The 25943-nt window shown below is 47.2% G+C and overlaps 1 protein-coding gene across 1 annotated transcript in view; it reads left to right on the plus strand.

Annotated features, from left to right (window-relative positions):
- The window catches only part of Dapk1 (death associated protein kinase 1), a 155321-nt gene that overhangs the window by 86889 nt on the left and 42489 nt on the right, over positions 1-25943 (plus strand). The window contains exons 3-9 of the mRNA XM_048447634.3: positions 4130-4351; positions 22086-22224; positions 23392-23521; positions 23688-23736; positions 23823-23849; positions 24677-24829; positions 25201-25246. Of these exons, the coding sequence (XP_048303591.3) occupies positions 4130-4351; positions 22086-22224; positions 23392-23521; positions 23688-23736; positions 23823-23849; positions 24677-24829; positions 25201-25246 (766 nt within the window). The remainder of the gene's footprint in view (positions 1-4129; positions 4352-22085; positions 22225-23391; positions 23522-23687; positions 23737-23822; positions 23850-24676; positions 24830-25200; positions 25247-25943) is intronic.

A 25943-nucleotide genomic window follows, 5' to 3' on the forward strand; every position in this document is an offset into this window, starting at 1 on the left:
AACAGTAATTGCACTGCTGCCCTCCATGTTGGAATTCCCTTCTGACCACCCTCAGGGTGTGGACAGCAGAGCTGGACGGACACGTAGTCTGAGTTCCATCTCTGAATCGGATTATGCTAGGACTCGCACAGTAGAAGTATTTGCATAAAAACCCCTTTTGTTTGTTATTAGTGGTTAGGCTGTTAGGTAGGAATTATCTTCAAACTGAAATTCAGGGTAGAAAGCAGGTGATAGGAAAGCCATGGTCCGGCTCTGGGTGCCAAGGAAGAAAAGAATCCTGGCAGCAATTAGCCAGTAGCCTAGCGTTGCACAGAGTCTCTGCAGCAGTTGCCCGTGATGAGCTGGGGTGTGGTGTCTAAAGGAGAATGCCTGCACACAGGTTCAGGCATTTGGACTCTTGGTCCCATGGTGGAGTTGTTCAGGAGGTTTAGGGTCCCTTGCTGGAGGAAGTGTGTAGTGACAGGTCACTTGTATTTAATAAATAAAGCCTGCCTGAAGATCATAGGGTAAAACAGCCACCCTGGCCAACCATACAGACCAGGCAGCCATAGCACACACCTTTAATCCCAATAACCACACTAGTTCACCATAGAAGCCGGGCGGTAGTGGTGCACACCTTTAATCCCAGCACTAAAGAGGAATATAAGGGAGGAGACAGGTCTCAGCTCAATCTCATTCTGAGATTCCTGGAGGCAGGATCACCATTTCTGTCTTGGGGAGAGGTAAGAGCCAGTGGCTGGCTGCTTTGCTTTTCTGATCTTCAGGTTGAACCCCAGTATCTGTCTCTGGGCTTTTGTTGTTTGTGCTACAGGGTGTCTGTCCCTGGGGCAGGCTTTGGTGCTCATGGCCTCATCCTTCTGCCAGTTTGCTGAATCTGTGTTGTGGTTGAGGTTGAAGATGTGTCTCTTACCTTTCTGCTGCAGCCACCGTGCCTCCCCACTCAGTGGCTTTTCGTCATGATACTTTGCCACAGCAACCACAAGGTGACTAATATAGGGGAATGCATTGACCCAGGAGTCCCTGGCTATGTGTGCTAGCTGCCTGAGGAGATGACCAGGGCAGTGGGTGTGACCCAGGTACGCAGCTGCCAGGACTATGCATACTTGTGACCCTGAACTTCCAAGGCTGCAGCCTGTAGTTTGCAGTTTTAGCAGCGACGCACATGGGGTGGGGACGGTGAGAATGGGTGGAGAAATGACGTGAATGAAGACTGGAGCCAGCAGCCACGTTATCAATACAGCCATCTTGGCGGCATTTTCTTCCTCCTTTGGGTCCCGTTTGCCCATGCTACTATCATTCCCCATGGAGGACACTGATTAGAAGTGATATTTTGAAGGTACTGTCACTTCACGTTGATATAAAAACAAGCAGTGTTAACGAAAATAATTTGGTTTTTGCAGATTAATAATAGCTATCAGTAAATAGTGGTCGCCTGTGCTGCTGTCGGGCACGTCTAATTACTCTGTCTCTTAGAACTTCATTGAAGCACTTACCCTTGTTCTAATTTGGATGTTTGAGTGGCCCATGCATGAAAGGCATGGCCCTGACTGGAGCACAGCAGAGGTGACCGGACCTCTAAGAGGCGGGGCGCTCAGGACGGCTGTTTATGCCACTGGGTGCTTGCTCTGGAATGTGATTATGAGACCCCTTCCTTCTCCTCACTCACTCTCCTTCTTGGCCAAAGGTGAAAGGTTTCGGTCTACTGTGGTTCCCACCATGATCTAGTGTCCTGCAGCGGGCTTCAAAGCAACGAGACCAGTTGATAACAGACTGGCACCTCTGCAATAATGAGTCAAGTCTTTTCTCTCTGTAAGTTAGGTCATGTGTTTCGTTATAGCAACAGAAAGCAGATGAACACATCCTTCTTCAGTAACCCTTCATGATGGTGTGATCATTGGAGCCTCTTGGTGGCATTGGGAGTCTGTTAACAGCTTATAGGTCTAGCTGCTGCACAGTTCCATTGGCTTGTAACAGTGTCCTCCATCTGATGTGCTGGTGCCCAAGATGCCAGCATTGCAAACCTGTGCTGTGCACCAACCCTGGGGCCCGTGGTCCTCAGGCAATCCACAGCCTTGGGGAAGTAGGATAGGAAAGAAACGATCAGAAAATAGAAAGCAGTGGCTGCTCACCTTGGAACTGCAAGAAGCGAAGCCACATTCAGGAGAATCTCTGAGCCTAACTTTCCATTTGGATCCTGTGGCTTCTTTGCAGGAAGTTTTCTACTTTTACTGTCTTTAATGTCTGTACCATCACTGTGTTAAAATCCTTGAGTCAATTCATAGAGGGCCTGGAGCCTGCAGCCTGGAGCCTTGAGCTGAGTTGCTGTGCCCACGGGTGAGGTATGCACAGCTCAACCTCTGGCGGTCTGGCATAGTCCTTGGTTGTCCCAGCTGGACCTCTGCATCTGGGGTCCTCTCGTGTGCTTGGTGTCTGCCAGATGCTGTCTTTGTGAGGCAAGGGCCACTTAGCTTCTCTGGACTCTAAGGCTGGTGTAGACCTGCTCCTTGTTCAGGCTGTGGAGGTTCTCCTCTGCCGTCCCCCACCCTGTGGCAGAGAGCGGGGTTGGATTTCCAAGAACACGGTACAATGATCAAGATAGTCACATCCCAATCCTGGCTTTCTGTTGTGTCTGTCCCTCTATTCTGCTGCAGGAGGGGGACGTGGGAATTAACCGATTGTATATAAGTTGCTGCAAAAATGATGTGTGTGTGTGCACTTGTGTGTGTGTGTGTGTGTGTGTGTGTGTGTGTGTGTGTGTGTGTTTCTTAAGTGGCTTTTGCTGCTGAGGCAAGTGTATGTGTGGTGAAGCATCCCCTCTTGAATATCGAAATATTATCCTTCATTTGCCTCCCTACCCCCTACCCTTGTCTTCACAAGAATGAATAAAGCCATCACAAATACCCATGAGGCTTCCTTACATAGCAGTTCTTCAGCAAATGCCCAGAAATGTTCGGAGCCCAGTGAGCGGTGGATGGCCTCTTCCTCTGTCAGTTGGGAAGGAGGGAGAGGGGCGGAGGTTGATCCAGAAGGCTCCCCCTGTATTTCTCTACCCCCCGCCCCCACCAGGAACTGCTCTTGAGCTCACACGGTCTCGCTTGCTCTCTGGACACACATGATTTTGTGTTGGCTTCCTTTCTGATCTCCTTCATATGTGGGAAGGAGATTCTGGTTGTGTGTTCTGTGCTGCGGAAGATGCTTCCTCCTGTGAGAAAAAGCAGCTCAGATCAAACTGCCTTTAGTAAAAGCTGAAAAGTCAGCGACGTAGTTTTAGGCTGGACTTAATTCGCCACTTTGTGTTGTTCCCACAGACCTGGTTTTTTTTTCCCTCCACAGGCACCCCGCTACAGAGGTTGCCCCTAAATCCTAAGCTGTTCTCCTAATGCTCCCACATAGCTGGTAGTCACTCTGGGGTTATATATAGTTCAGTGTTCATAAGAAGAGTCTCATAAAGACTGTCTCCCCATTGTCTGGAAGGTCATAGCAAGTCTATCACTGGAGCCAGAAGAATACACTGCACTGATTGGCTCAGTCTAGATCATATAATCCAGTATTTGGGGGTGGAGTCAGCAGCCCAGAACCACAGCGATCCCTCTTGTGGGCCTTATTTCTTTGGGTGCTGTGGTGTTTAATATTGATACTAGAAATGCATCTTGGAAGACAGAACCTTGACTGTTCTATGCCAATATTCTGCTCTCCACCCTCCCTCATCCTTTCCTGGTTATGTGTCTAGACATGCTGAAGAAGAGTTTGTCGAAACAGGTCAGATGTGAGTGCCTGAAATGGGAGGAAGAGAGTGTAGACAGACTGGCTACCTGTTCAATCAAATATGTGTTATTCCTTATGACATTCAGACAGACTGGCTACCTGTTCAATCAAATATGTGTTATTCCTTATGACGTTGTTCAGACAGACTGGCTACCTGTTCAATCAAATATGTGTTATTCCTTATGACGTTATTCAGAAGGAATGGGCACTATGAAGGATAAGAAGCTTGCCTGCCCCCTTTGTTAGCTGTCAACCTTTTGACCTTCCCTAGTCACGATTTTGCCGTATACCCACTTCCATGCTATGTCCTTGTTCAGATTCTGTCTTTAGTGAGCCCTGAACATGTTCCATCTTTCTCTGCCAGCGGACAGTTCGCGGTGGTGAAGAAATGCCGTGAGAAAAGCACTGGTCTTCAGTATGCGGCCAAGTTCATCAAGAAAAGGAGGACCAAGTCCAGCCGACGGGGTGTGAGCCGTGAGGACATCGAACGGGAAGTCAGCATCCTGAAGGAGATCCGCCACCCGAACGTCATCACCCTGCATGAGGTCTATGAGAACAAGACCGATGTCATTCTGATCCTGGAGCTGTGAGTGTTCCTGTGGTGTCTGGAAGAGACTGTGGGGAGAGACATGGGTCTGCATAGGCCATAGTTAGCCCAACTGGACCATTGTTGAGAGCAGTCCTGAGCTGCCTGCCTGAGGCTTAGTTACATACAGTCGCCTGGAATATTTTACGAGAATACTTTCCATTAACAAAGTGACACTCGATTTTCAAGAGAATACCCAGATCATGGGGCTCATCTCTTTTCTGAGGTTTAACTCTGTTCACCATTAAGTACATTATGTGGGAGGTTTTCCTTTCTGAGGTTCAGCTGTTTACCATAAGCAGATCTTGGGGGGTGGATTCTCCATAACCTTCATGCTTGTTGCCCCCCAACTGTCTGCCCTGCTTTTCTGCCTCTCTCCCTCCATTCTCCTTTCTTTTCCCTCTTAATCTTTAAAGCACACCCTGCTTTTAGCTGTGGAACTGTCAGCGCTAATTACAGGAATGGGTGAAGTTGAAGCTGAGCTCCGGGAGGTGATTACAGGACTCTCTGAGCATGCTGCAGATTTTCCATCTTGCCCATCCAGTGTCATGGTGGGCAGCTGATTGACAAGCATTGTTCTGAACTGTTTCTGGTTTCCACCTCCTATCCCTCCTTTCCCCGGATTCCTGCCTGCATGTGCTGTATGGGGACCCACTGTGACCAAGTCCAGCAGCCCATTCTGGCAGGAGAGAGGAAGAAGCCATTCAGAATTCTCAGAGAGTCTCTCTATGGCATGTGAATGTCCACCTGAGGGAAGAGGGTTGTGTAGTGCTAAGGCCTGAGAGCTGATGCTGGGTGCCAACAAGTCCTATCCATTCCCTGGGAGGCTCCTGAGTCCTGATGTGTCCACTCACTGTTCAACAGTTCCCTTCCTTTGTTTGTAAACTGGATGCCACGCAACTCCTTTTAACCTTTTGATTTTCTAAAGTTCTCATTCTGTAGTAAATGATGCTGGAGGAAGGTGGCCTCCCTATGGGAACATTCACGGGCACAGTCAGGTGACTCCCGGATCACATTTCAGGAAAGCCCCACGGTCCCTCCCCACATTCCTAGGCACTCCAGTGTCCCTTGGGCTGTTTTATAATCAGACCCATCTCCATGTCCTAACCCCAGACGCTGTGCCAGTGGAATGACACAGGTGTAAACTCTGAGACCAGCTCCCCTCACTCAATGTAAAACTTGCACTCTTACACACACTCTATTCCTTTAAAACTGCCTAGTAGCCCTCCATCACCCGGGGTGGAGTACTCCCTTCTGCTTTGGTCACCCAGTGGATACATGGGCTGTCTCTAATCCTCCACAGTCAGGAGCGATGCTGTCTCCAGCACTCACAGACTGGCGCGAACAAGCGCTCCACATTTCCTGGGTCAGCACTTACGAGTGGGGCTGCTGAGGCATGTGGGGACCCCACAAGCAACTGGCAGGCTTGATTTCCCAAAGATGAAGCTTCACTTTTCAGCCTCTCCAGCAGTAGGTAGCTTTGGTTGCCCTGCCAGCCCCAGCATCAGCACTGTTTGTCTTTAATTGCAGGCATGTGGTTAGGTGCCTGGCAGCAGGCAGCTTTATGTTGCTGACTGTGTTGTGACCTTGAATACAACTTGTGGAAGTTCCGTGGGAGCAGCAGGAGTTTGGAAGTGGGTGGGAGGGTTATAAGGCTCCATCCTCACAGGGTCAGATTCGGCATTCCTGGGGATGATGGTCTCGCCTCCTCACCTACCTATTATGTGCAGTTTTGGTGGTTACAGCTGCTCAGACATTTGGTTAAAAGCTCTAGGTGATTTTGCATGATGTCAACATGTGAACTGGCTAGACCTGGGGAAGCAGACAGCTCTTCAAGGATGGGTGAGCCTTATTCAATCAGTTGAAGGCTCTGCTAAAACAAAATGACCAGTCCTTCCTTGAGTAAGAGACACTTCTGGAACCACCCTGCAGGGATTGAGAAGGGACCTCTGCTAACCTCATAGTGGATACTATGTTGTTTGTTTGTTTATTTGTTTGTTTGTGTGTGTGTAAGGCACAGTAGTCAGACTCTAGGCCAGGCTCTGCCCTTCCACTCCTTGCAACTCTGCAAAGTAGCTTTCAGACAGTAACTACCCCTCCTGCGCTTGCTTGCTTCACGGCAGAAGAGTTACCATTGCACTGAAGTGCAGAATAAACACACAGGAGGCACAGGTGACATCCCACCATCACGACTTCACGTCCTCCACGCGCCATTGTTCCCTAATGAAGTCATGCCGAAACAAAGATCCCTTCTGCCTGTGTTCTCGCCCACCCGCCTCAGCGCACGGTTGAGCCACTCCAAAACTTGGATCATTCCGTAACGCACTTTGTTACCCTGTGAGCAGTGAAACCGAACTGAGAGCACTTAGCGTTTCCGTGGCTGTGACCTTGGAAATACCTGAAAAGATGAACTTGAAAGGGGGGAAGGCTGTATTAGTCCATGGCTGCTTGGCCTCGTTGCGTAGTAACCGGGGTGGCAGCATGCAATGGTGGAGAGCATGCTGGAGCCAGGAAGTAGACAGAGAGTGCGGAGGGGCTACGGCTAGAGGACCCATGGGTGGCGTCCTCCTGTGACCTTACGTCCCTCACTAGTCACCTTCTAAAGCTCAACCACCTGCCTGCAGCAGCCGAGCAAACACAAGGGGTCTGGTAGACACTTCTGATCCAAGTATGAACGCTGCCTCTAAGTGCGTGGTGGTGTCCATCAGAGGCACCGACATCTAGCAGTACATTGCTAGACAGTTCGATCTGTGGGTAACAATGCAGTTTTTCCTCCATCCCTCTTTTGTTCCTGAGGGGCTGACTCAAGCCCAGATATCTTCAGGGTTCAGCTGACAATGGAAATAAGTATCCTTGGCACCATGACACCTCAGATTCCAGAGAATGGTGGAAACTGACTGAGGTCTTCAATGCTGTCCTTCACCAGTATCCTCAGGGGACTAACAGCCAAGGTTGATTATTCATGTTGGAATGTAGGATCCAGACTGGCCAGATCTTTTTTTTTTTAAAGTCCAATCTAGGATTTTTAACGTGGCAGTCAGTTTATAGTATTCCTAAGCAGATTAAACAATGTGTGAAAGACACCTGTGGCCTTTACAGACCTCCAGATCTAAGAACATGTCACGTGCACAGTGGCACCAGGGAATCTCGGCCACAGGAGGCACCGCCTTAGATAAATGTGAAGATGGGAAGCCCCAGAGGCTACAGATTGTCCTGGGAAGACAAGACACAGAGTTGGCACTAGGACACACTGTGAACCATCGGACAGTTCCAGTGCATGGAAGCAGTTCCCAAATATTAGTTTCCTCTAGGGTCTCCTGAAAGGCTTACAGAAGACAGGCTTCTTGATTTTTTTCTAGAGTTTCATCTATGTCTTAAGAGTTAATTAATTAGCTGGGCATGGCGCATATCCCTTTAATGCAAGCACTTGAGAAAGAAGCAGGCAGATCTAGGTGAGTTCAAGGTCAGCCTGGTCTACATAGTGAATTCTAGGATAGCCAAGGCTACAAAGAGAGACCCTGTCTCAAGAAAACCAAAAGAAAAAAATTAACAGTTAATTAATGATCTTTGAGACAAGGCTTCATTTCTCCCAGGCTAGAATGGCAAAATTTTCAAGTGTTGGGATCGCAGGGCTGCACCATTGTGTCTGGCTTTCAGTTATGCTAGGTCCATCCCAGGGCTTCATACATGTTGTATGCAAACCCTCGACTCGCTGAGTTACATCCCTAGCCAAGCATTTGTCCTCTTAAAATATTCTGATGTAGATGCCATGACTGGTCTGCGCTCTGTCTTTTGTAAAACTGGTAAGGGTTGGATTATGCCCCACGTCCAAATATATTGTAGTTCTTAGTAAGTAGTTTGCCAGAATGCCACTTTACTGGAGGAAGGGTGGTTTCCAGTGTGGTTAGTTCTTTGGAGATCATGCTGAAGTAGAGCAGGGCAGCAGTCCAACGTGGTTGATGATATTATAAGGTCCTGAACAACCTGAGATGCAGTGAGGATGCTGGCAGATAGGACAGTGGAGAGATGTGGTCACAAGCCAAGGGGTGCATGGAACTCCTCCAAACCAGGGGAGCAGTGGAGACAAGTGTTGATTTGGACTCACGAACTCTAGACACAAGATGGTAAATGGTGTCAAGCAGCCACTGTGTGTGGACGCTAGCGTGTTCGTCCATCCATCCATCCATGTATGTATGTATGTTTGTATGTATGCATGCATGATTCCATTCCAAGTGCAGGTCATGAAAATAAAATTCTTTTTTACTTAAATAGTTACATTTTGTTTATTATATTACAACTCTTATGTGTGTGATGTGCATATGTGAATGTGTTCCTATTTGTGAGGAGCACATATGTGGATGACAGCGTGTGTGTGAGGCCAGAGTTTGATATGGATGTCTCCCTTAAAAAAAACAAAAAAAAACCCTCCCAATGTAGGATTTATTGTGCTAACCATGCTTGCACATGTTATATTAGCCGCATCCATGCTGCTGTATCTGGAGCTTTGGACAATTCTTCTTGACAGTCTGAGGTTCCTCCCTTGGTGAACAGCAGTTCTTTTCAGTTCTCTTTGGGTTTAGCAACGTAGTGAGTTCTGGGATGAAGTTGCTCCTGACAGACAGGTTGTGTTCAAATATTACTGTGTATCAGACACCTTCCGTAAGATCATTGCTCATCCAACCCTTTACTTCTTAGCCAAACCCCGAGGTGAAATTGTGCACAGGAATTGTGCCTTCCCATCATCACACACTGGTGTGGTGCACACACATTTGTCTGGCTGGCCCAGAGCTGGGAACGTGTTCCAGAGACAAAGGCCAAGAATAAATCGATGCTTCCAGGCAAAGTAGTAAACCGGGGCGGGGGAGACCCTAATAGAGCGGGACGCCAGAGGCTTCTCCCACGGTGCCCATGACACAGAGGAGCTTCGAGACGTCCTCCATGGTCCCTCCTGCTGGCACACCTGCTTGTTCCTCCCTGAGGCTGAGCTCTCATGACTTTTTGAACCTTTGCTTCTGTTTGCCAAGGCAATTTCGAGAGCTCCTTCTGGTACTCTACCCCTTAGATATCTGTTATTAGCCAAGAGCAGAGACGTCAAGAGCAATTGGCGGCAACCTCCGCCTTTCACAACAGATCAAATCACACACAGTAGATGACTTTCCACTCAGGTGAGCTCTTGAGAAATAAAACCCTGCATGTGTGTATCTTCTACATTCTCTCTTCTTGCCAGCCTGGTTGAAAAGTGTTATCTAGGTTATTATTAGTACTTTTACTCGCTTAAGTGCCCGGCTTGATTCTTGAACAGCCATGTGTGTCTGAACTCTTGGATATGTAGTTTGAAGGCTCTGTTCATTGTCTCTTATTCTGCCTTTTGGAATCAATGGCATCTGAGCTGATGTCATTGATTATGTAGTGTTCTTGGAAGGATGAGAGCCGTCCACATACATCAGAAGGGATGAGAGCCGTCCACACACATGATGAGATGAGATGAGAGCCGTCCACATAGAATGATTACAATATAGATGTTGGTGGAGATAGGAAGCAACTTGTACCTGTTTGTTCTTCTTTGTTGATCTTTGTTCCCTTCAGAAGAGTTTACTCTGCCCTCTGTTCTTCTTTGGCCTATGAAAAACTTCCATTTAGGCTTCCTAATATATGCTGCACAATGCTTTAATATGTACACAGTTCAAGACACTTAACTGCGACCTCCTAGAATATTTTCAACCCCCAAGACTACATCACGAGGTCTCTCAGAAGCCCCACAAGCATCCTCCAGGGATCTCGTCAACATTTCCACCCAAATGGATCTCCTCAAACTTAAATGCTCTCATGTGAGCTTCTGGTCTCCTCCCTCTTGCCCCTGGCTACCCTGCCTCTCTTTTTGGTTTTCTATCTACCCATTGACATCTTTCAGATTTTTAAAAATCACCTCTAGAAGTGTATTGCCCATGCATTTACTAGATTGTGTGTGTATGTTTCTCCTTTAATGAACTATACGCTTTCTGGGTCTGTGCTAGAGTTTCCCTTGTTTGTTCTTATACATCAGGAGATGTATAAGGAGATGTGCAGGCCAGCATGGTGCCTAGTGAAAGTGGATCAAGTCCTGTCAGTCTAGGGGATTAGCTGGAAGACGGCTGTCTAGTTCTTAGGGACAACAGTGAGAGTCTTGTCTATGTGAGGACACTGGGGTGAAAAGAAGAAGGAATGCTCACGGCATTGCCGACCAAGGCCCTGCTTGCTTATGGCCTGCCATGGTTGAAGTCGTCTATTTTCATGTGAACAGGCAGATTATATGCACTGGTACATAGGGAGTTGTGTTCATACTTGGTGTGTAGGTTGGTGTTGACTGAGTTTTCTGTCCCACCAGGTTACCCAGCCGTTTAATCCCAAAGAAATCACACAGAAGTCTACATTAACTATAAATGGATTGGCCCATTAGCTCAGGCTTCTTATTAAATAACTCTTATAACTTATATAAGCCCATTATTCTTGTCTATGCTAGCCACGTGGCTTAGTACCTCTTTCAGCGAGGCAGTCACATCTTGCTTCTTCTGTGGCTGGGTCACGTTCTGCACCAAACTTTTTTCTTCCCAGAATTATCCTGTTCTCTTTGATCCACCTCTACTTCCTGTCTGGTTGTTCCGCCTATACTTTTTGCCTGGCTACTGACCAATCAGCATTTATTTATAATATAATTGCCTGAATGCAGACAATTGTCCCATACCAGGTTGGGGCAAGCTGACTGGAATGATGGCCAGTAGATGGGAATGCAGGGCATAGAAGTTGAAAGCTATTGTGGGTCTCACTCTGATACCAGTATCACTCAGACGTGGGTGGCAGAATTTGCTATAGATGTATAACACAATCCTGCCAATCAGATGTTAAATTGGTGTTCAGAAAGAGAGAGAGAGAGAAAGGGGGGCAAGACAGACAGAAAAAAGAGTCTTTCAGAGGATCAAAGGTTGGCTTGCTCAAGATGGAGTTCTTCTTTCCTGGACCTGAACTCTGTTGCTGAGAGGGGCATCTAGATCTCATCTCCATCTTTGAATGGCTCTGCTGGGCCTGCCTCTGTACTCTCAGCTCCCCCTTCTAGCAGAGCAGGGCTGCAGACTGCTCCTTCCCTTTCTTATCAGCATAGTTGGTCAGCGGAAAGACCCTCTTCACCTCCTACCCACTCTTCAGGGTTCCTGATTCCTTCCCTGCCCTGCCCTTGATCCCCATGATTAACCCCAGGGAGCTGGGCTTTTTAGCAACTGAGAGGAAGTTAAAGAAAGTCTTCATACCCACAAGTGAATTTCAGTTCTAAATTTCTTCTCCTCCTCTTAAAACGTGTCCTCAAACTGAGGGGAAAGGCCTCCTGCCCTGTGCACGCAGAAGCCCAGCTCTCCACATCCGCATCTCAGGGCAGCATGGTCCTTTGCCTTGGCTGTGTGTGCTTTCTGATGGGCTGCTGGTCTTTTGGCCTGGGTTTCCAGATCATTAACAGTAATCAGCAACTGTCATTTTAACTCCTTCACTGGAGAATTCAACCCAGTCAGGAAGGAGGGGCCGAAGTCACACGGCCCCTGGGTAATCGCTTTCCCTTCTGTTCAGCTAGACAAGATAAATTGGTTTTGGGATCATCCTCTATCTATGGCTGCCCTAGCTTGGTTTATGTCCCATCGGCCTTTTGTTCTAATACCAGTTATAATTACCCAAGCTGAAGAGAGGCCTGGCTGCCCCAGCTTTTCCTTTGCCCCACTTTCGATTGGCCTAATTCTTTCTGTGGGTTTCCAAAGCTTGGGCTGAAGCCATTAAAGTGAAAAGAGGCTTGGCATATGTTGCAGGGCTTTCTGACTGTCGGGTTATTCATTTCCCCTGGAATGAGTACATTCCTTTAATTCAGGAAATGTGCATGGCCCAAGTGCATGGCAGATCTCCTCTCTTGGCTCCTCCTCTCTCCTCCCCCACAGTAGTGCCTACAGCAATTCTGCTCCTGAACTTTTCTCACTGGTGCTTTCAGGATGGCCATTGAATTAGGTCACTGGGTTAAATGGATGAGGCTATCTCGGCCTGGAGATGACCATCTTCAGGGTCAAGCTAGTCACCAGATAACATTGTATATGACTTTCCTCTCAGCATAAACATAAACCCACCACCATCTTGGGGGTCCCTCACATGGGAGTTCAGCGTTTACCTTCACCCCATCCCAGCCTTAGTGATCTTGGGAGGTACTGGCAGTAGCTAAGAGTATACTCCATGATGTCATTGTCATGATGAGGTGGGGAGTGTATGGTCACAGTGTTTCTGTCACCCATGTTCCTGTAAACACGCCCAGTAGACTTACTGGTTCGCTAAGTTGGTCTTGGGTGGAGTCTTGACTTTGTTCACCTGTTGGGTAAACAGATGTTTGCTCATGACTCCCCAGGGAAACCGGAACAGTGCCAAGGACCCATGCAGGCAATCTAAGCACTGTGAGTCTCTCTCTACACACCTGCACCCCCCATAGCGACACAGCACTGAATTCTAAGATGCAGACCCAGAGGGACATGTGTTTCCTGATGGGCTTCCTCCCTGACACCCCTCTAGTCAATTTCCTCTTTTCTGAGGCCAACTGCAGTATGAATTTCTGCATCTAAACTTCTCAAGAGAGAAAAGTCGTTATTGGCTGCTGCGTGCATGTTTCTCTTCTCTCTTCCTCTCCCGTCTTCTGGGCTGGAGGACCAGACACAGGGCCTGGAGTACTCCAGTCCGTCTTTCAGAGCCACGCTCCCAACGTGACACTTTCTGAAGATTTTCCAACCTTTTATCTCTCTAAGGCCATCTGTATGTAGTCTTTGGGTTGGTGGATGGGGTGGCCCTGCCTCATGCTTTGGGTATTAAACTCACTCTCAATCCTCTAGATAAGCAGCTAAGCATTCACTTGGAATTCGGGCTTCCTTTCTAGCTTGCCTGACTTTGATTTTTTCTAATCTGAATTTGCTCATGACGTCATCTGACATACTTGGGACCCTGGCCTGTCTGTAAATTGCAAATGAGGCCTAGTATTGAGGCAACTTTTTGGTTCCCGGCTGCTTAGCTCCAAAATAATCACACAGAAACTATATTATTTAAAACATTGCTTGGCTAATTACTTAAGTGTATTGCTAGCTAGCTCTTACATTTAGAATTAACCCATCTCCATTATTTTATATTTTACTTGAGGCTCGTGGACTACCGGCAAGTTTCCAACATCCATCTCTGGCAGGGCTACGTGACTTCTCTCTGACTCTGACTTCTTTCTCCCAGCATTCAGTTTAGTTTTCCCCTGCCTAGCTCTGTTCCCCTATAGCCAACGCAATTCCTTTATTAACCAATGATATCACAACATACAGAGAGGAATCCCACATCAGCCTGGGAAACCCCAAGTCCAAAGCTCCTAATGGCTATAACCAGAAATTGAAGGGAGGTTCCCCTCACATCACAGTAGTGCCCTAAGGCTTCCCTATCTGGGACTCTTCCCTGACAGTTGCATCCTCTGGTTCTTTGAAACGTCCTGAGAGGTTTGATCAGGCCATTGTCTGCAGACTGTAGATTTTTCTCCTTTAAGTTTTTGCCCGTTCCCAGCTGAACTGACGGGCTCCATCATTGTCTCCAGGAACTTGAAACAAATTCGTCCTTCATCTGTTTGGAATTATTTCATGCCAGCTCCTGCATTCATCCCTACTTCCCACATGCCCTTCCTTCTGTTCCCTTGTAGATGTGAAGATGCAAGTGGAGGATCAGAAGCTGAGCAAGCGTTCTGAGCTGGGGGAGGAAGGGCTTTGGTTTATGACAATCTATCGTAGGTGTGACAGCCACCTACCTGAGACGCCCTGCAGGGTGTGATGTACAACAGGCCTTAGTGACATCTCCCGGGAGCTAGGGAGACTTTCGCTTCCAAAACTGTCTCTTACAGCTTGTCTGTGAACCCAGAGCACATATTCAAGGTTGATTATCGTAGTGATCTGTGTAATGGGTAAAGGGAAAGCGAAGTCTGTTCACTGGAAGAGGAAGAGAAAAATAAAATGGGTTTGGGCTTGTTGACTTTTTAATAAATGCTCCATTATATTAAAGTTAACTTAACTTCCTTAAGTTAAAAAACAGAAAAATGAAGATTTTTTTTTTTAAGTACCTCATTTAGCTAAGAACTGTGGCCTCTTATTTGAGAATCTGACTCAACAAACTGCTTTACCTGCTTGGCCTTGGGCTTCAGTGTGCAGTTAACTCAGGACTTCATGAGGCTTTCTGGTTGCTGGTGGGATGTGAGATTGATTTGCGCGGTGTTTGTGACTGCTGCATCCTCTTAGCAGCTCAGTGGTGTGGTCTGACCCACATTGGTGGTGCCTGCTGCTGCTGCTAAACCATGATGCTTTTCTGGCTTTATGTCTTCATCTTCATCCTGGAAAAAAAGTCATGATTCTGCCTTCTCATTCATGAGTGAGAGCAATTGCAGGAAACTGTCGGTTTTCCACATTGGCCATGTTTTGATTCTAGAGCACTGATTCTTCATCCGGACAGTAGATCTTCTTCTTCTTCTTCTTCTTCTTCTTCTTCTTCTTCTTCTTCTTCTTCTTCTTCTTCTTCTTCTTCTTCTTCTTCTTCTTCTTCTTCTTCTTCTATCAAATTTACTTATTTACTTATTTGTGTGTGTATGTGTGTGTGTATACAAGTGTGCACGTGTGTGAGCAAGCTTGTACATATATACCATGGCATGCTTAAAGAATTCAGAGGACAACTTTGGGAAGTCAGTTCTCTTCTACTATGTGGGTTTCAGGGATGGAATACAGGTTGTCAGGATTGCTGTTATCAGTGAGCCATCTCTTAGGCCCTTATAGAGACATTGTGTTCTAGGAGATCAGGTGAGTGTGGGTGGAGGCTTGTCTGGGATGCGTTAGAGGCCATGATTGAAATGGAACAACACATATCACTTTCTGCCACACTCCTAGCTAACAGGAGGCCTGGAATCATAGAATGTGCACCTTCACCATGCTCACATATGTGTATACTTGTGTGCACACGTGTGCCCAGGCGTACAGAATCTTAAAATGTCAGAGCTGGCTAACTGAGAGGTCCTTATCTTTAGTGTGTGTGGTCAGTGTGCACCAAGATCATCTTAAAGACCATGTTAAATACAGATTCTGGAACCTAGTCAAGCAGGTATGAGGAAATCGCGTTTAAAAATGTCCCTAATTATTAGGTTAAGAGACCCACTGGACTGAATTGCTCAACTCATCATTTTATAGATAGTAAAATTAGGGTCCAGTCACCCACATCCAAGGACACAGTTGGTACTAAGGCCTGTTCAGATCCCTGACAGGCCACTCCCAGACATGTCCTCTGGAGCCTGTCCACAGTAGAGCATATGTGGTTCCTGATTGTTGACAGTCCCTAATTCACCTGTCACATGTAGTTGGTCTTTGGTACCAAATGAGGACATGCCCCGCCCCCAATCTCAGGGAATCCAGCAGCTGTCTTGAAAAGGGCCGAGTCTGTTAGTTAGCTGGCAGCTGAGACCAGAGCCAATCCAGAATTGAATCCTGTTAATATTCATGGCAGTTGCTAACAGGAGCCAGGGACTTCCTGGTGTTTTTAATTTAGAGACTGAAATCTTGCAAAGTAATAATTGGGAGAAGTTTTAAAATGAAATTTCCTTCAACCCACTGACTGTGTACCTCCCCAGGAGCACAGGGTGCTTTTAAAACTGTCCTGTATGGAATTCTTTCAGGAGGCCTTGCTGGTGGGAGAGAACTTCTGTTCCTACCTCTCTTGGTGGAGACAGCAAGTGCCTGTGAGCTTGCATTTCACACATTTCTAGTGTGTGTGTGTGTGTGTGTGTGTGTGTGTGTGTGTGTGTGTGTGTGTGAAAGAGAGAGAGAGAGAGACAGAGAAAGACAGAGAGAGAGTACGTGCATTGGAATTTAAAGCTCTCTGACTCAAAGACCTAATGAAGGAGACTCAGTTTGCTCCCAGAATCTACTCTGCAGATTGCTCTCCTTCCATCAGTCTTCCTTTGTGAGCAAAACATAAAATTTGGAACAAAAAGTCCAAGTACAAAGGATTGCACATATTTCTTTCTTATCCTTATTTTGGAGGTTCTGAGTCTGAGCATGTGTGTGGAAGTGGCTTTGTGAGAAGGAAAGCAAACAAACATCCAGTCACTTGCTACCTACCGTTGGAGGTAGCAGGGACAAGTACATCGTACACGGTGTGTCATGCGTGCAAACCTTTGCTGAAGTGAGGGTGTGTAAGTTTGGTGAAGGAGAGGTGAGTGAGGATGAGTGTGTAAGTGGGGTGAAGGAGGGGTGAGCAAGGATGAGTATGTAAGTGGGGTGAAGGAGGGGTGAGCGAGGATGAGTGTGTAAGTAAGTGGGGTGAAGGAGGGGTGAGCGAGGATGAGTGTGTAAGTAAGTGGGGTGAAGGAGGAATGAGGTAAAGGATGACATAGGGGGAAGGAGGATGATAAACACAGGGTACTCCGAGCACCAGTGGCAGGTCTGTTTTCCAGGGGGACATCTGGCTTCCTTCACAAGCCAGAGCATGGACTACATTATGTACAATACGAGAGTGAAGTCGAGTCCTGCGTGAACCATAGACAGAGGTAATTAGAGGCCTGCTCTCCCTCAGCTGTGGTTAAGCAATGCCACTGCGCATTCCAGGACCTGAATCTAGGGGTTGGAGATATTCTTGACTCTCTGTGGCCAGGAAACAGCAGGAGTTAAGTCATCAAGGTTTGGCAGATTACCATACAGCAGCCAAACTCAGGTAGCCACCTGCTTTTGTTAATAACATTTTACTGTGACACAGTCACACCCAATCTCTCAAATGTTGCTAGGTGTTACTTATTGTTTCTTTCATGCTGATGCTGAGCTGGCTGAGTTAAGCAGCTGCTGCAGACTGTGCCACCCAAATGTCTCATGTGTAGTCTTATACACATGATGGTCTCCATGTGGTGCGGGAGAATTGTCTGTATTCTGTCAATCATGTTTTAAATAAACCCTGATTGGCCAGGCAGGAAGTTTAGGTGAGTAAACCAGATAGGAAGTAGAACAGGAGAATGCTGGGAAGGAGGAAGCCCATTCCTCACAGTCCAACCCAGACAACCGAAGAAGCAACATGTAACCTGCCCCTGCTGGAAAAGGTACTGAGCCACGTGGCTAACATAGATAAGAACAATGGTTTAATATAAGCTACAAGAGTTAATAAGAAGCCTGAGATAATGGGCCAATCAGTTTTATAACTTATGGAGATCTTTGTGTGATTTTCTTTGGGGCTTGCCGGCTGTGGGGTACTGGGTGGGACAGAAACCCCAACAAGAAGACCCTTCATGTTACATCCATGTGTGTATAGTATGTCATGTGTAGCCTTACAGAAATGTGATGGTCTCTTCTATGTGGCCCCAGGTTGATCAGCTGCTGAACTAGGTAGTGGACTAGGACGAGGTATGACCTTGAGTCAGGGCCTCTCTTCAGCAGAGAAGAGCTCTGGGTGGCAGAGGCCAAGGGAATGTCCACTGAACCACCCCTGGAAAGTGGGACAGCAGTGTCCTTCAGGGGTGGAAACGTGGGTGGTGCCCACGGATGTCTACTATAGTGGCCTAAAATGACTATTTCAGTTTGCTCGTGAATTCTGGAATATATTCATGGACAATCTCTGATGTCTGTGCTTTCCACTGGGTAGTATGATCTAGCTCCAAGATCTTCTTCACTTGGGGTTTGTCTTAGTTAGGGTTTCGTCTTAGTTAGGGTTTCTATTGTTGTGAAGAGACATCATGACCATAGGAACTCTTATAAAGGAAAACATTTAACTGGGGCTGGCTTATAGTTCAGAGGTTTAGTCCATTATCATCATCGTGAGAAGTGTGCTGGGACACAAGCAGACATGGTGCTGGAGAGGGGCTGAGGGCTCTACATCTGGATCTACAGGCAACAGAGAGAGTGACACTAGACTTGGCTTGAGCTTCTGAACCCTCAAAGCCCTCCCCCTAGTGAGACACTTCCACTAAAAAGGCCATGCCAAGTAATAGTGCCATTCTCAGTGGGTTTGTGGGGGCTGTTTTCTTTCAAACCACCAGAGTTCTTTGTTTTCTTTTTCTTCCTGTGACTCTGTTTTTATGGCATTTCTCTGTGTTCTGTAGATAACCACATGTGTTGTCCCTGTAGCCAGAGTAGTCAGGGGGCCTGTCTGCACTCTAAAAGTAGAGCCATAGGTGACGTCTCTTGGGACGATGGCAGAGTGGAGCCATAGGTGACGTCTCTTGGGACGATGGCAGGATCCAGGTGCAGAGGGAAAGGTGTGAGATCCTGTCTTTAGAAGACATCAGTGGCTGGGATCATACCAGAACCAGCTACCCACCGGACAGGGGTTTGCTGTGTGTGTATACCTTTCCAATTCCACTGTTCCCAACACTGTGTGGGTGGCTTGCATGGCCCCACGGGGACAGAACACATCGGTAACAGCTTTTGTCCCACCCTCATTCCAGAGAGCTATTAATAAATACTCCAGCACTCTACCGCCACTGTGGGAGGAGTTTTAGTTAGAGGCTAAACAGGAAGAAAGGCATCAATATTTTCTAACCACAGAGGGCCTAGATGTGCCTGGAAACCTTGGGGCAACTTTATTTAAAAAGTGTGGTTGGCCCCCTTATTTATAAGAAAAGAACCAGAGTCTCCATGAGTTTGAGTGGCTCCGTAGGGTCCGAGTTAGGATCACCTCATGTTTGTCATCCTGCCTTGTAAAGGCTGGATCTCCTGGGCGTTCGGATCTGAAGAGAAAGAACATATTAGCAGGGGGGTACAGGAGTTTACTGGGGAAAGCCATTAGTAGGGAGGTGCTGAGGAGAACCATTAGCAGGGTGTGGTGGGGAGAGCCAGCCACCGAAGAGGACAGAGTCAAAGCCCAGGGCAACAAGATCAACTGCCTGGGATAGGAATAAGGGTCGGTAGAGTCACTAGAAGAATCCATCAGCCTATGTGCTATACCCAACCCTGTAGGTGCAGTAAGACAGACACCAAGAGGAGCAGCCAGACCACAGGCAGAGTTTCCTGTGGGCAGGAGAAGGTGTGGGTATGTGTGGAAGCATCACCCGTGTCAGATGGAGGTGGAAGTCCTGAAGAGAGGCAGAGAGAGGAGGTGGGAACAGCACCAAACTCACAAGAGAAAGGCCCTGTTCTGTTTGTGCCTCTGTTCTTCCTCTGCTCTCTGGGAATCTCAGCAGTCTGGCCCCAGCATGGGCCAGCTGAGGATCAGCTGAGGATAGAGAACTCTCTGGTCAGAGCCTGCCAGGCATTCTGTGTCCTGTGCTATGGGGGCTCAGCCTTCTTCTTTCATTGTTCGGGACTCTGCCTTGTGCCAGACTTTGGCAGTGATCAACATTCATCCAACATACTTTTTATTTTGGTTCCTTTGAGACAGGGTTTATCTGTGTAACTTTGGAGCCTGTCCTGGAATTCACTCTGTAAATCAAGCTGGCCGCAAACTCACAGAGATCCACCTGCCTCAGCCTCTCGAGTGCTGGGATTAAAGTTGTATGCCACCACGGCCCAGCCTCATCCAACATCTTTAACCCTCAAAGGATTATTTTGTGGCTCTGACTGATGGGAGAATGAAGTTCAGAGAGCAGGGAGGGGAGAAATTCAGGATGCAGATCTGAGAGGGAATTAAAATTCTAACCTCGGGGCTGGAGAAATGGCTCAGTGGTTGAGTACTGGTTTCTTTTCCATAGAATCGGGGTTCAGCTCCAGCACCCACATGACTGCTCATGGTGTCTGTATCTCCAGTTCCAGGGGATTCCATGGCCTCCATGAACACCAGACATGCCTGTGATGCACATAAGTACATGCAAGCAAAACACACATACACATAGAATAAAATAAATAAATCTTAGAGTTTATTTCTAAGAAAACTATCTGACCCGGGTGCCCTGAGTCAGGGTTATGCAATGTGAATGCCGTCTGTCTGGCTGGAGAGGGCCATAGCAATTTCCAACATAGATAATACAGAAAGGCTGGAGGAGCGGACAGACTGGCCCAATCTCTCTCTCTCTCTCTCTCTCTTTGTGTAAGGTCCTTTGTGGTTTCTTGTTTTCCCTGTCTTTTCCTCCTCCCTGTACTGGAAATATCCCTTCTCTAGCTGTTTCAATCCCAGTAGCACATTGGGCATCACATTTTGAATGGGGAGAAGGAGATGAGTGTGGCCAAGGGCATTGCAGAGCCAAGGGCTTTGATTATATCTCCCAGAGCTCCACTGGGGATGCAGTGGGAGAGGCAGGCACCTCACTGACAAGGTTCACACTCTCTGTTGACTCCAGCTGTCCTCTGGAGTCCCAGGCTGGGTCACCAACCCTCCAGTGATTGAGTGAGGCTTGTTAAAGCAGCATGGGATAACCTCCCCGCCCCTCAAGACGTGGTTCCCAGTGTTTTCAATGCTTGTTAGAAGTGCCCAGTGGAAACCATCACACAGCAGGCTGGAAGACCCACAGTCTGCGTTGTCAGGGTGTCTCTAGTTCCAAGGTCAGTGGAGCCTAGCTGTGCAAGCCGGCAGCTTCTGACGTGGAGGCTGAGGTGGGGTGAGAAGCCTTCCTGCAGGATAAGGCCCACGAGCTCTTGCTTGTTTATACTGAATGGGTGTAGATTTATTATTCATTCGCATGTGTATGGGGTCCCGTCTTGCTGAACAATAACAGAATATAGCAGTTATGTACATAATCACATTTAATTACAATGTTGTGAATTGTTAAACTTGATAAAGATTACCTTACAAGGACTCTTATTAAACGCTCCCTGTTGTTTTCTGTTAACCACCCCTGTGGGGTTTTGGAGGAATTGTTCTTCTCTTTACTATATAGAAAAGTTTTGAGTTGTTACCGTGAGCCTGGCACCGTGCTGGGGGTAAAGCCTGCTGCCCTCAGTGGGTTTATTGTCTAGTGGGGTGGGGCAGTGACAGACTCAACAAATCTTCCGCTAGCCATGTACCTTGTGGTCTTGCATAAGTTCATTCTTAGCAACTAAAATATTTCTTAAAGTTATTAGTAAATGTGTTTTTTTTTAAAAAATTGCATTTATAAATGTGCTCATATTCACTTATAAACAAATGTAGACTGAAGAAAATCCTTATGATACCATGTTGCAATCAATTTAAAATCAGTTGCAATACAGGTTAGGAATCTTCTGGTTACCTCTCTAACATACAGGATGAATTATTCTTTGGGTCCTAGACAAAGCTGGGGTGTAACTCCCCCTCCTTGAACAGGGAGTTAAAAATTCTAAGTTTGAAATGTCAAGAAATGCTAGAGGCTGGAGTATTAGCTCAGTGGGTGAATGCTTGCTGAGCGTTCATGAGGAGCTGAGTTCACATCCCTGGTACCCATGTAAAAGCTGTGTGTGGCCATTGGCTTCTGTAACCCCGTGTTGTGGGATAGAGGCAGGCAGATCCCAGGGGCTTGCTGGTCAGCCACTCTAGCCAAAATAGGGAGCTCTGAACTCAGAGAGCAGCATCTTAAAAAATAAGGTGAGCTGGGCGGTGGTGGCACACATCTTTAATCCCAGCACTCGGGAGGCAGAAGCAGGTGGATCTCTGTGAGTCTGAGGCCAGCCTGGTGTACAGAGTAAGTTTCAGAACAGACTCCAAAGCTGCACAGAGAAACCCTGTCTTGAAAAACCAAAATAAAAGCAAACAAGCAAACAAACGGACGAATAAGTAAATGAACGAATCTCCATTAACCCTGGCTCCTGGCTCTCAGTGTTGCAGGGGGTGAGCTGTTTGACTTCTTGGCTGAGAAGGAATCTCTGACTGAAGAGGAAGCGACGGAATTTCTCAAGCAGATTCTCAGTGGTGTCTACTACCTACACTCGCTTCAGATTGCCCACTTTGACCTGAAGGTAACACTCACTGTGAGTGGAAGCCGGTGAAGCCGGTGGAAGCCTCTGTCAGGCGTGGCCTTTGTGTCTTGTTGGCTAAGAGCAACCGAGGCTCCTGAGTAAAGATTTCCCCCACATGGGTTTAACAGATGGAATTGTTTGTGTAAATCATTAGCATATGAGGTCTTCCTATGGCTGGGGTGTCTAATCTCTGTTTTGTGGGGTAGAGGCTTAAGCTCAATGGTCAAAGTCAGGAATCCCTGGGAAGGAGCCAGAGGGCTTCCTAACCAGGTGCTTCTGCAATGGCTGCTCTTGGACACTAGGCTATTTTCGGCTGGGTTGGCTGGTGACTGGCACAGTTTTCATCCTCCTGTGGCTGGACATTTGGTGGACAGTGTTTTCTCTTGATACAAGCCCAGTGTCTGACCCTCCCCTTCACTGTCAAGTCAACCCAACTTTGTTGGTACAGCCAGTCTCTGACTGACTGGAGGCAAGGCTGTATGGGGGATTGGAAATGTGTCAGCTCCATTTCTAGCCGTTATGGAGGCGTAATCTTTTTGGGAAAGGAAGACAACACAGAGACAAGAGGAAGGGACTGATAGAGGGACTGGAGGTGACCACAGGCTGGCCATTGAGCTAGAACAAGACTGCAGAGGACTGACGTGTCCTGAAGTATTCCCTATAACAAACAGGACCATCAAGCCCATGTCTGTGTCCCCAATGTTGAGCAGTACACACCGTAAGGTACATTTCTGCCAGTACCCATCTGCTTGATGTCTTGTTTCTGACCTGGGGAGCTGGCAGTGCCCATGAATAAGTGCCCCCTGGGCAGCTGTCAGGACCGGAGGGTAGGAGATGGCAGACAGGCACAGGGTCTGCTTCCGTGGGAAGGACTCTGAGTTCTTCCCTTTCTTCTCAAGCTGTCAAGAAGGACGGTGTCCTCGTCATCCTACATTAATAGCAGACATTTTAGATCTGCCTCCTGTTTCCTGCCTCCCCTTCCTTACCACGGGTTTTCAGGTCTCAAATTCTTGTCTCAGACCTGCCTTCTAGAAACCCCGAGCCCCAAACCTATTATTCCCGGGGCTCTCTTCTCATTTACATCCTTTTGGGTTTTTGTCTATTTTTTTTAAAGCGTGAAGAAGGACCATTTGACATCCTTTACTCCTCCTTCTTGCTCCCTTTCAGCCGGAAAACATAATGCTTCTGGATAGGAATGTGCCCAAGCCTCGCATCAAGATCATCGACTTCGGCCTGGCCCATAAAATCGACTTTGGAAACGAATTCAAGAATATATTTGGGACACCAGAGTTCGTGGGTAAATTTCCTTTGCTCTTGGGCTCACTTCCCTCTCATCCACATTCTGCTGGCAGAATCTCCCTGGCTTTAGGATCGTTTCCTGTCCATGTTTCTGTTTGTTACATGAGGGTAGACTCTGTTGGCTTGCAGTCTTTCCCAGCTAATGAGTCTTTATTTTCTTGTAGCTCCAGAGATTGTCAACTATGAGCCCCTTGGTCTCGAGGCAGACATGTGGTAAGGAGAATGTCCTTGGTGCTGGTGTCTCTCTGATCTCTTTGGCTGTTCTCCTAACCTGGCTTTGTTTTTGTTTCTGTGTACAGGAGCATTGGGGTAATAACCTACATTCTGTAAGTATCAAGTCTACAACTCATGTATTGTTCCCTTGTCTCTGAGACCATGAGTGCCACCTGTCAACCAGACAGATCATGTAGGCCCTTTCAGCTCACACATGCTCTCCGTTAAGCATCTTCATCCTGAACCTTTCAAAAGGGGTTTATTTTATGCTGTTTGGGTTTATTCTTCCTCAATCAAAATGAATTGCCAGAGATTGTAGCATAATCATGGTGAGAAATTCTAGCTGTCCATCACTGAGAAAATAGGAAGAAGAGTTTTATTTTAAACTACACGCTGGTTCAAATGATCGTGTACAGTGGTATGTTTGTGTGTGATGAAAATACCAGATAGCATGTGTGTGTGTGTTGTACTTGTTAGTGTGTGTGTGTGTGTGTGTGTGTGTACACAGGTCTGAATGATTGCTCTGCATGCCACTTTTTATTTTTTGAGATAGGGTTTCTTTATAAACCTAAAGCTCATTGATTTGGTTACAGTGGCTAGCCAGTGAGCCAGTGTCACCCATTGCTAGGGGTACAGTCACATGTCACTGTGTCTGGCTTTCTTTGCGGACTCTGGAGGTTCAAATGCAGCAGGCACTTTAACAGCGGAACCATCTCTTTAGCCCCAAATGAACCTTTAGCAGGACAGCTTTGCATGAAGTCAATACTTTTGTTCGTAACCATTCAGTGTTCCGTGATGTGTGATTGATTTTGAGTGACTAATCCCACATCAGGTTCTAATCCTGTTTGGTGTTTCCCACATGAGACACAGAAGAAGCAGTGACTCCACATGAGCGGTCGGTCATTAATGTTCTGGTAATGCCCCGCTTTATTCTGAACAGCCTCAGTGGGGCCTCCCCATTTCTTGGAGACACCAAGCAAGAAACATTAGCGAACGTATCTGCTGTCAACTACGAATTTGAGGAGGAATTCTTCCGTAATACCAGTGCCCTTGCCAAAGATTTCATCAGGAGACTGCTGGTCAAGGATCCAAAGTGAGTGTCCCCCTTCCTGTAAGGCGGAGCCTCTTGTGGCTGAGACTGGAAGCAGCACATGTTCTGTGTGTGGCCACTTTTTGTCAGACCCTCACTGTTCTACCTGCTAAAGGAAGAATGCCCCAGAAGGAAGTGTGGCAGAAGGTGCATTTAGGGTCTGCCTGCTTGCTGACTCCGTTCCTGCACAGAGGACGAGTCAGGAACAAAGCTGGTGACCTGCAGGATTGTTCTCAGGGTTTGTTTGTTTTTAATGTGGGCCCAAAACTGCATTTTCCAGAATGTCTGCTTAGTAGACTGGGCCAGCATGGAGTTAACCTTAGCACGGTCTCAATGTCATGAGAATTTTCTTCTTCTTCCTTTTTTCCCCAAAGGAAAAGGATGACAATCCAGGACAGTTTGCAGCACCCCTGGATCAAGGCAAGTTGCTTCTTACATTTGGGTTTCTAATCATTCCACAGTGATTGGTGTGAGCACCTATGGGTTATGCTGGAGTGTGAACTGGCTACTGGTCCCATAATTGTAACACAGCGTGATAGACAGCAGTGTGTCCCAGTGATTACAGAGGGAGAAAAACAGGCTGTTCAGAGCAGGAAGAAGTCACGTTGGTTGAACATATGTGTTTGGTGTAACCTATGGAGTTACAGTACAAGCAACATTTTAAAGCTTGAGTTATTTTCTATCATATAGATGTTTCAAATCTCAGAATCTTTTGAAAAATCTGAAGGTCTGAAGATGCCACACCCTCCTTCCACACAGCAGTAGGGAAAGCTGTCTTTTCTTTGGAGCCTTGACCCTGGCACATGACACTTTTACATTGCTGACCTTTTGGCACTGGGGCAAACAAAACTGAATTTGCTTCAGCCTGAAATAAGAGGAACTGAGGTTGGCAAATGTGTAGCTTTCTGTCATTGTGGAAGAGCGCCTGGGGAAAGGCTAGTTTGGGTCAGTTTTAGAGCGGTGGACAGTGGGCACGGTCATTGAGGACTCTAGCAAGCTGGTTCATTACGGCAGAGAGAATGTGGTGGATGGAGCTGCTGACCGCAGAGTAGCCAGGCAGGATGGTGGGATGAAGGGGCAGTGGTCCTGGTAGGTTCCTTCAAGGGCTCACCTTCTT

The sequence above is a fragment of the Myodes glareolus genome, chromosome 14 (genome assembly GCF_982192425.1).
Source record: "Myodes glareolus chromosome 14, mMyoGla1.1, whole genome shotgun sequence".
Classification (NCBI taxonomy): Eukaryota; Metazoa; Chordata; class Mammalia; order Rodentia; family Cricetidae; genus Myodes; species Myodes glareolus.